Source organism: Acomys minous, assembly GCF_964271855.1.
Source record: "Acomys minous genome assembly, chromosome: 2".
NCBI lineage: Eukaryota > Metazoa > Chordata > Mammalia > Rodentia > Muridae > Acomys > Acomys minous.
Genome location: NC_140484.1, coordinates 61506625 through 61517215, shown reverse-complemented (window position 1 = coordinate 61517215; position 10591 = coordinate 61506625). Strand labels below are relative to the sequence as shown.

The 10591-nt window shown below is 44.1% G+C and overlaps 1 protein-coding gene across 3 annotated transcripts in view; it reads left to right on the top strand.

The window, feature by feature from the left end:
* The window catches only part of GLRX3 (glutaredoxin 3), a 30032-nt gene continuing 19441 nt past the window's right edge, over positions 1-10591 (top strand). Inside the window, exons 1-2 of one of the 3 annotated variants that reach the window (XM_084751028.1) lie at positions 1-159; positions 6040-6148. In XM_084751028.1, coding sequence (XP_084607154.1) covers positions 62-159; positions 6040-6148 — 207 coding nt within the window. In that variant the 5' untranslated portion in view covers positions 1-61. Of the gene's footprint in view, positions 160-5227; positions 5250-6039; positions 6149-10591 lie in introns of those variants that run through there. The other 2 variants (XM_084751029.1, XM_084751030.1) reach the window with 2 other exon arrangements.

Here is a 10591-nt window from a genome sequence, read left to right as displayed (position 1 = left end):
CCTGTCTGTCCCGCCCTATCGAGCCGCCGGCGCTCCACTGCTAGTGTCTGGCGGCTGCAGCATGGCGGCGGGGGCGGCCGAGGCAGCTGAGGCAGCCACGGTAGTGGAGGAGATCATCTCGGCCCAGCAGTTTGAAGAGCAACTACGCCTCAAAGCCAAGTACGCCGGGCGGAGAGAGGGTCGGGGATCGGGGATCGGGGGCGGGGGGCAGAGAGCGGCGGGCCAGGGCCTAGGGACCCCGGGGGCGGCCGCTCAGCGCGGCACGCCCAGAGCTGAGCTCGCGGCCCAACGGCGAGCCTGCTTGGGTCGCTGTGGGACCATCTCCGGGTAGGACAGGGAAGCGCAGCGCGGCAGCCCCGGTGTCCCCGGAGACCCGCATGTGGCACCTCCTGCGGGAAGCCGTGCCTGGTGACCGGCCTGCAGGCCCAGCTGGGGTCCGGGGCTTTTCCTGATCGCCAGCTGGCCTAGGGTGGGTCTGCTGCGGCCGAGTGCACGTGCGAGGTCGCGCCTTTGGACAAGACGCCCCAGGGTCAGCCCCGGGTATGCGTAGAAAAAAAAAAAACAATCGCCTCGGAGAAGGCGTGCACGTGGCTCCTTGTGATGCTGCCCAGCCTCGGGCTGCAGAGAAACTAGGGGTTCCAGGGTCGATTGCCTGGGATCCCCCAACCTTTTCTGCCAGTATCCCTGGGGCAAGATTCGTCACTCATCACCAGCTTCTTCCTGGGCGAGTGGGCTGGTGTCCCCAGGGCCATGGTGGTTCCGTCTAAAGTGCTGCCGTGGTTGGCGTTCCGGAAGCTCTCTCCACTAATGTGGGGCCTTGGCATCTTGGCATCTTGGCATCTTCACAGAGCGGAGTGGGCAGGTGCGAGGGTGACTGGCTGACGTCTGCATGGAAGAGAATTAAAATATAAAATAGCTCCTTCAGAGGCTGGTGGTGTAACTAGTGCTTAGTACACACGAAGCCCTTAGGTCAAGCTTTAATGCCCCAAACAAAAAACAAAACAAAACTTCCCAGTTCTTTTGCGTTTCAGGTTTACTTGGTACTGTTTCCACCCCCCACCCCCAAGGAAAAGGAAAAGGAAAAGGGAGAATGCCATTTACTTACTGGTAGAAGCTGGGTTCTGACTGATCTAGCCAGATATCTAGATGGCCTCAGGGGATGAGGAGGGCTTGTGTGGACTGGTCCTGCAGAGTTTCAACTTAAATCACCTGAGAGGATTCTTTGTGTGTGTGTGTGTGTGTTTCACATGCTTGGCTTGCTTTTCTGTTTCGTGTTTTCAGTAGGCCTCAGTGGGTAAAAGTTAACATGCTGTTTGTTCTGCAAGTTCAAGGTCAGCTTGGTCTTGATAGTTTCAGGCTAGCCAGAGGTATATAGGGAGACTCTATTCCAAAAAACAAACAAGCAAACAAACAAACTAGGAAACAAACATTCATTCTTCCCCCAGGGGCAGGGGAGCCCAAAACAAGAACAGCAATAAAACCCAGACCCATTTGCATGTATTCTTGTCACTGGTGTATGCCTCAGATGACTCAGGAGACAGTGTTCCCCTCTCTGGTGAGTGACTGGTCTGAATGGGCATCGTGGGCAGTGTTGTGTGACACTTAGGGGAGGGCGTTGTTTTGTGTGGTGGATACGGAAGCCATTAAGAAGACCAAATAGCACTTGTGGGTTCAGTCATTTCCATGACAATGCTTCTCAGTCTAGCTGAAATCTACTTAAAAAATAATAATTTTATGTGTACTTTTGTTTTGCCTGCCTATGTCTGTGCACCATATGCTTGCAATGCCCACAGAGGCCAGAGGAGGGCATTAGCTCCTCTGGCACTAGAGTTACAGTTGTTGTGAGCCCCTGTGTAGGTGCTAGGAATGGAACCCAGGTCTTCTGGAAGAGCAGTTAGTGCTGTTAATCGTCAAGACATCTCTCCAGGCCAGAAATTTACTTTTTATATTAAGGTCATCTAATCTGATGTCTATGTAAGTTAGTGAAAGCTCAGCTCCGGCTTATATAGTCGGGGTGGGAGATGGGGCACTGGTACCAGGTTTTGGCCCATTCATAAACCACTAGAGTCCAGAATATGACAGTGCTTAGTAAGTGGAAGTATAATTTGCAGATGAATGCCGGGAGTAGTGGAACTCTATAATAGAAAACAAGTCATTTTGCGCTCTAATTGTTTTATTGATGGAGAACTGAGGGTATTTTTATTTATTTATTTATTTGGTTTTTTGAGACAAGGTTTCTCTGTGTAGCCTTGGCTGTCCTGGACCCGCCTTGTAGACCAGGCTGGCCTCGAACTCATAGCGATCCACCTGCCTCTGCCTCCCGAGTGCTGGGATTATAGAACTGAGGGTTATTATGTCTGCTAAAATATTCAGATATTTTGGGATGTGATGCAGCTCAGCCAGCGGTGAGGTGCATGATCAAGGCTTTAGGTTTGAACACTCGGACAGGGTGTAAGGGAGTCATGTTAATGAGATTTTTCAACTTGATCTTTCTATAAATGCCCGCAAACAATGCATTGGGCATACTGGCCCGACTATCATAAGGGAGAGATTGGTTACATACAACACACAAGACGGTGACCACATCTCTGTGTTATATCTGCTTATAATTGGCATCCCTTGCTTAAATACAAAATAAGAGCTAGTTATGTAAGTATAAGGCTATCTTGGGCAATAGAAATAAATAGCTATTCACGTTAAACTCACGCAGTGATGTTACCAAAACACATTTTTGTTTGATCTTTCTGACATTCCAGGATGTTGAAAGAATTCAAAGCCATGTTGATGCCAATGGAACAAAAGTTGTCTCTGTGTTCAGGCTTTCTTCTTCCCCCTCCTCTTTTTGAAGCCAGGACTGTGTAATGGAGGCTGTCCTGGAACTCGGGAGGAGGCCGGGGATGACCTTGAGCCCTGGTCCTTTGGTTTACACTCTTTGAGTGCTGTGGTTGTAGGCAGACATCATCACATACTGGTAACAAAGCCTAGTCACCTCTCTTAAACTGTTTTTTTTTTTTTTTTTAACTTTGCTGGGATTGAGCCCAGGGCCTCAAACATGCCAGATTCTGCCACTGAGCTACGTCTTTATCCACCTATTCTAATTTTTAAAAGCAATATTGTCAGCATTTACTTAAGTCAATAAAAATTCTTTGCAAATTTGATTTTTAATATATTAAATATTTTTTAAAATTTAATTTTTTTATTTTTTATTTTTGGTTTTTGTTGTTGCTTTGCTTTTTTTTTGAGACAGGGTTTCTCTGTGTAACAGCCCTAGCTGGCTATTCTGGACTCACTTTTGTAGACCAGGCTGGCCTTGAACTTACAGCGATCTACCTGCCTCTGCCTCCCAAGTACTGGGATTAAAGGTGTGCGCTACTATGCCTGCTAAGTGGTTTTGTTGTTTGTTTTTGTTTTCTCTTTTCAGAATAAGCCCTTTAAGTTGCTTTGTCAGGTGTTTGCCACTGCCACACCTGGACCACTTGCAGGTGTGCCTCCCCATTTCCTTGTGAGGATTTTATCTGTGCTGTGATTGCTCCCACTGCCCATCAAGAGCACCTTAGTTCTGTGAAGCCAAGTCAGAATTTACCTCAAGGGGGCCCTGCTCCAACTTTCCTCTCTGTTTGGGAGGAATGAATGAATGAATGAACGAAGTGATGCCAGTTTCACAGCCTTCTGGATCGTATCTTTTCAAGCAGTTTCCCTCAGGTCATGATCACGACCATGCTTGTTGTCAGTTTCTGTCATGTTCTCTTAAACAACTGAATGAAACTATTTGTTCATAGGCTGTCATGCTCAGGGAAGAGTGCTGGTGTGTGCGGTAGTTCAGTGCTTCCAATTCTAGACATGTTCTCACGATAAACAGTAGCTACTTGATTTGATCGTGTCAGAATGAAAATTGCATAGGAGTACTAAATAAGTGCAGCCAGGCCTTTCCTCTTGTGCTGCTGCTACCCTCACCACTGTAAACTGTCTTGCATTTTATGGCAGTCTTTAATCTAGCATCTTTGCCTTGGCTGTTTTCCAGACTTGCCTATGTGGTTGTGTACTTCTCTAGAGAAGTTTTTGTTGTTGTTTGTTTGTTTTTTGTTTTGGAGGGCAGGGTTTCTCTGTGTAGCCTTGGCTGTCCTGGAACTCATAGAGATCTGCCTGCCTTTGCCTTCCAAGTACTGGGCTTAAGGCATGTGTCATCACCACTGCCCAGCACTCCCCGCCCCCCTCCTGCACCAGCCTTAATAGTTGAATTGTGTTTCATTATTGGAGCATTTGGGTGTATTATATGTCAGACTACCCAGGTGTTCTTTGATAAAGTCTTGTTGACTTGCTTTTCTGCTTGCCACAGTTAGTCCTTGGGAACCTCTCTTCGATGCTCTCCCTGGTTGAGAGGTGTAGCCACAATCTGCACATGTTTATAAGGGCGGATTTCCGTCTTCTATAGGCTAGAACTCAGTTCATGGCTTCCAGACAACTATAAGGAGGACTGAAAAGATGGGTCTAGCTGAATGTCTGAGGGAGAGCTAACATTGCTTGATGCAGCAGTTGCTATCAGCTTAGGCTCAAGTACTCTCTTCAAAGATCTGCCAGATACAAGTGTCTGGTGCAAATTGTACTCATTTATGGACTGTACAATGTCCTTTTTTCACCTTAGGTAGAGCCTCCTATTTGCCTTTTGTATCCTCTTAGATGGCTTTCTCGTCACCTCTTCTAACTAGTTAGTCCTTGTCTTCTGTCGTCATGTCCCCCCCCACATTTTTGAGGTGGCCTGACTGCCCAGGATGGCCTTGAACTCACTGTGTATTCAATCTGGCTTTGAACTACTGATCATTCTTTTGCCTCAGACTCTGGAAGCGTCACACTGGGCTTCCGTTTCCATTTCAGTATATGACCTCACTTTATACCTGAGCAAAACCAGGACTTCAGGTACCTTCTTTCTAAGCCCTCCCCAGCCCTGCTTCTTACATCACTTAAATTGTTCTTAATTCCTTGGCTTTGGACTGGAAGACACTGTTCTTGTTGCTCTGGCTCCTTTCCTAGCTCCTTGGAAACCTTGGTGCTTACAGCTGCCTCAGATTTTCAGCTCTCCATCTGCGCTGGCGTTGTCCCTGCACCATACAGGCATCTGGGGATTGCTCCTTGCACCAAAGTCAAGCTGGGCCCCGTGCTGTTGGATTCCTCTGTTCACTCCAGATCCCTTGATGTGGATTTCCGCAGTGGCCAGAGACAACTGAGCTCCAGTCTCCTTTGTCCCCTCTGTGGTATGGTTGGCTCTGTATTTCTTGATTTCTAGGTCTGTAGAGAGCCGAGGTTCTCTATGCGCTTGAGCCCTGGCACTAATACTCTAGTAGACTTCCTTTCCTTCCAGTAGGACACTGGCCGTCAGTGTCTAAGCCAGAACTTGTAGTCAACTTCAGATTGTGGTCTGTCACTTTTTCCAGCTGCTTCTGCCTGTAACCTTCCTCATACCTTTGTGTGTGTTATGAGAGCTTTTGTTATGAGTAGGATCCCACTTCTCATCTGTTTTTTAAAAGATTTATTTTAATTTATGTGACTCCACTGTCAGTTCCTATGGAGATGCTCAGAGGGCCCACTGGCAGCATACCTGTAAAGGGCGTCTATGAGCCGTGATCGCAGCCCTGCTTGCTTTTGGTTTGCCTTTACTGTGAAGACTTTTTTGTTCTCCTGTGGTCACAGTTGTATTCCTTTGTCACAATGATATGTGAGACTAATAGTAATAATGTGTCTACAACCATTTCTCAGCAGTAGCTTGCTTCTAAGAAATTCAGTCTCCACTTTCATCATGGGTCTGAAAATATAATTGACATATTTGTTAGTTGAGATGAATGAGCATTTAGAACGATTTACTGGAGCTTAATCTTGATTTAAGAAATCCTATTAACTTGAATATTCATCCAAAAGAGTCTGAAGACTGGCATTGATCTTGCCCAGTATAACTAAATTCTTAGCTTCCTAGATAGGAGAATTTTGATGTATGTCAATATTTGCTTCCAGGATTATTATAATAACAATGTGTTTGTTGATTTACAGGTCACTCCTCGTGGTCCATTTCTGGGCACCATGGGCTCCACAGTGTGTACAGATGAACGATGTCATGGCAGAGTTAGCTAAAGAACACCCTCATGTTTCATTTGTGAAGGTACTATAAATTTTCAGTCTTGTATCTTTTATTAATTTCTGACTAGATTTTATAATGTAAAGGAAGAAGCTGTGAAATTCCAAATACTTGAATTTTGTGTTGAATTGTTACATTTGTAGTAAGTTATTTTGACAGATCTTTTAATGTTGCGTTTCTGACATAGTATAAAAATCACAACAAAACATGCAAAGGACAGAGATGTTTGATAGCAGAAGCCGACCAGAGAATTCACTGGATAATTTTGGCATGATAGTAACTAATTACGACTTCATTGAAAAGGTACCTATGTTGGAGAAAATGATTCTAGAAACTCTATGTATTGAACAGGTTGCTGAGGTTGGTTGATACTGCTGCCCCTCCCTATATCCAGCACCCCACACCCTTCCTATAGTTCCTGTTGTCTTTTGAGAGATTGAGCTCTAAGAGGAAGTTGATGGCTGTGCCTGGAGATTGGCAGATCTGCGTTTACACATGTAGTCTTAGTTACTCAGGAGGTAATGCTGGTTTAGACTTAAAAACCAGTGAAATATATGTTGAGAATAATGAGTTACTGGGAAAGGAGGGATATTCTGTATTCACACGTCTTCATTCTTAGAGTGTATTTATTTACTTTGAGACTGGGTCTCACAGCACAGGCTGCCCTTAAGATCTCAGTTTTCTTGGCTCCCTCCTGCTGGGGTCAGTGGCTTGTGCCTCTGAGCTTCAATGCTGAATCCTTAGGATTTAAAGCCAAAACAAAACCTTACTTATAAAACCACAAATTGTGAGTTCAAAATACATGTTGACAAATACACCCATATATGAGGTAAGAAACCATATGAAGTTGCTGGGGGTCTATAGGTCAGATTTCTGACGTCTAATTTTTTAATTCCTTTTCTTTCTTTCTTTCTTTCTTTCTTTCTTTCTTTCTTTTTTTTTTTTTGAGACAGGGTTTCTCTTTGTAGCCTTGGCTGTACTGGACTTGCATTGTAGACCAGGCTGGCCTCGAACTCACAGGGATCCACCTGCCTCTGCCTCCCGAGTGCCATCACTGCCCCTTTAATTCCTTTTTGAGGTAGGTGATTCCATTTTCTGAAAGCATTTGTATAGATATAAAATTTTTTTTTTTTTTTTGGTGCTTTGAGTAGGTGTTGTATTCTGATGGCTCAAAATGCCAAGCAGGAGCCGGGCGTGGTGGCGCACGTCTTTAATCCCAGCACTCGGGAGGCAGAGGCAGGCGGATCACTGTGAGTTCAAGGCCAGCCTGGTCTACAAAGCGAGTCCAGGGCAGCCAAGGCTACACAGAGAAACCCTGTCTCAAAAAACAAACAAAACAAAACAAAACAAAAAAAAACCCCAAAAAACCAAAAAAACAAAAAACAAAAAAATGCCAAGCAGGATAGCAGAGTGGACATTGAGAAGGCTTACTCCACGTCTTCCCTACCAACCCTTTGTCCTTCCCCATAAGTAACCATTTGTATTAAATTTGTATGAATTCTCTTAGTGTTTCCTTATGCAGATAGAGAAAATATGAATATAATAGCTAGCTTTTTAAAATTTAAGGACTTATTTAAAATTCAGATGAAATGCATAATGTAACCTTAGAAGGTAACCCTAAAATGTCCACTATAAATAATAGATGGGGGCATTAAAACTGCATGTTTGGTCAGTGATAAAAGATAATGACTACAAGTGAAATGAATGATTAAACACTTCAATCATAGAATTAGTCAGGATGATGGTAATTGTCCCATGTCTGCTTTCATACGTATAATGTTACTGGTTTAGGTAACATGCTGTTCTCAGCTGCCATCTGAATGATTTATTTAAAGCGACTATAGAATTGCTTCTCACATTGGTACCAGACTTGGCAGTGAGATTTTAAGTTGTTCAAGTGCTTAAGTGTCGCAGTGAGCCAAGAGTTGGAGGTGTGTGGTGCTGCTGGATTGTCAGGGGTATCTATCTGAACCTGACTGCATCTGCTGTTTCAGGGGATGACAGCATTGTTTATGTTAATTTAGGACTTCAGGAAATTGCTGAAGTAAGGCTAATATTCTACCCCATCAGTGTCTTTTTGATCTTTGCTTTTGGACTTGGGAGTCTCACCGTGTTGCCCAGGCTGGTCTCAAACTCTTGGACTCAAGCCAGCCTCCTGCATCAGCCTCCTGTAGCATGTCCTACTATACTTCCTTTACTTTTATTTGCTTTTTAAAAAAGATGTATTCGTTTGCCTTTTTTTTTTTTTAATGGTTTTTCAAGACAAGGTTTCTCTGTGTAGCCCTGGCCATCCTGGAACTCACTCTGTAGACCAGGCTGGCCTTGAATTCACAGAGATCCGCCTGCCTCTGCCTCCCCGAGTTCTAGGATTTAGGTGTGTGCTACCACTGTCTGGCATTTTTGACCTGTGAAACAAAGTGATTGTTCCATTCTTTGGTGATAGACTCACAACGTCATTTAAATAAGTGATCTTAAAAAAAAAATCTATGTTTTTGGTTGGCATGCAAAGTAAATTATTTCTCTTTCTCATGCAAAGTAAATTAGTTCTCGTCTTCCTCCTCCTTTTCCTCCTCTTCTTCCTCCTTCTTCTTCTTATTATTTTGAAGCAGAGCCTTATGTATCCTAGGCTGGCTTGGAGTTTACTATGTAGTCGTGGATGACTTTGAGATTTTGATCCTCTGCCTCCATCTCATGAGTGATGAGGTTGTAGTGGGCGCTATCATGCCCTGCTTGCTGGGGATCAAACCAGGGCTTCCTGCATGCTAGGCCAGCACGCTACCAACTGAGCTACGTCCTCAGCCTAGTAGGTAGTGTTGAATAAGCTGTTTTAAATAGGTTGTAACTACCAAGAACTTAATTTTTTAATTAATAAGATGCCAGCTTAGACAAACAAGTTACACATTTCTGGTAAGAGTTGTGAAGCTTGTTCCTGTCAGGACGGAAAGCTGAGAGGCAAGGCTTTCACGTGCTCGGCTGAGGTCTTTGCTCCTTGACTTGTGATGGCACTGTAAGATGCACTCATTGATGATACACTCTCTGATGAGCAAGCTCCTTCTCTGCCTTAACTGCTGCCATAGCCAGTTGTATCCTGAAACTTGGGTCCTTCTGTAGGCTCTCACATCTCTAAGAACTTTGAGGAAACACTTCTCTTTTTTTTTAAAGATTTAATTATTATGTATACAGTGCTCTGCCTGCATGTACACTTGCAGGCCAGAAAAGGGCATTAGATCACATTATATATGGTAGTGAGCCACCACGTGGTTGATGAAAATTGAACTTAAGACCTCTGGAAGAGCAGCCAGTACTCTAAACCTCTGAGCCCTGAGGAAACACTTCTATTGCTTAATGCCTGACAAAAAGATTCAAACTTATTCAGAATAGAGTGAAATAACGAATTAAAATATTAGGTGCCTTTTCTTTTCAAAATCACAGTTAGATCTCTACCTAAAATGGAAATCCACTTTATTGATCTGTGGATGTGGATGGGTGGGTGGAAGGATGAATTCATGATCTTCTGCATCAGCCTCCTGGGTGCTGAATAGGCTTGGGATGCCGTGTGAACACATGCTTGTCCATTTGGTAGAATCTTTCAGAATATGATGCTTAGAAGGGAAAGAAAGTAGGAAGGAGAAAGAAGGTTCAAGGCTTTGCCAGTGATGAAAAGGTTGGGAAAAATCATGCCCAGTTTGTAGGAAATCTTTTCTCCCCTTCTGCATTTCTCATTTGCCATGTGCCATAGTTTCTTTCCTATTGCTGTGATAAAATACTCTGACAAAAGCAAGGTGCTGGGAACTGAAGCCAGGTTCCTGGCAAGAGTATCCGGTGCTCTTAACGGCTGAGCCATCTCTCAAGAAAGGTTTATTAGCTTGTAATTCCAGGGCCATCATAGTAGGGACTGTCAGCTGGAGAAGCTTGAAGCAGTTGCTCACATTACATTCATATGCAAAATAGAACAACAGTGATGCCTGCTAATGTTTGCCTCACTGACTCACTTACACAGCCCAGGACCCCTGGCCTAGGGCTTGATGCCATCCACAGTGTGTAGGCCTTTCCATCTGAATGTAATCAAGGTAATTAGGATAGACCCCTCTCAGTCAAGCCCAGAGGCTGATCTCTCAGTTCTTCAAACTTTTGTCAAGTTGAGAGTTAACACTAGCCATTACTAACAGTGTAAACTCTCTCAAAGATTAGAGTCAGCTGTTTAGGGAGAGTTTTATGATGTTGCTCTCATCAGTATTATCTCATTGTATTTCATTGCAGCTGTTCTCACCTTGTGGGTGGAAACGTCTTTGGGAGTTGAACAACCCTTTCACAGGGGTCACCTAAGATCATCAGAAAACACAGACATTTACATTATGATTCATAACACTAGCAAAATTACAATTATGAAGTAGCAGTGAAAGTAATTTTATGGTTGGGGTCACTAGAACATGAGGAACTGTGTTAAAGGGTCACAGTGTTAGGAAG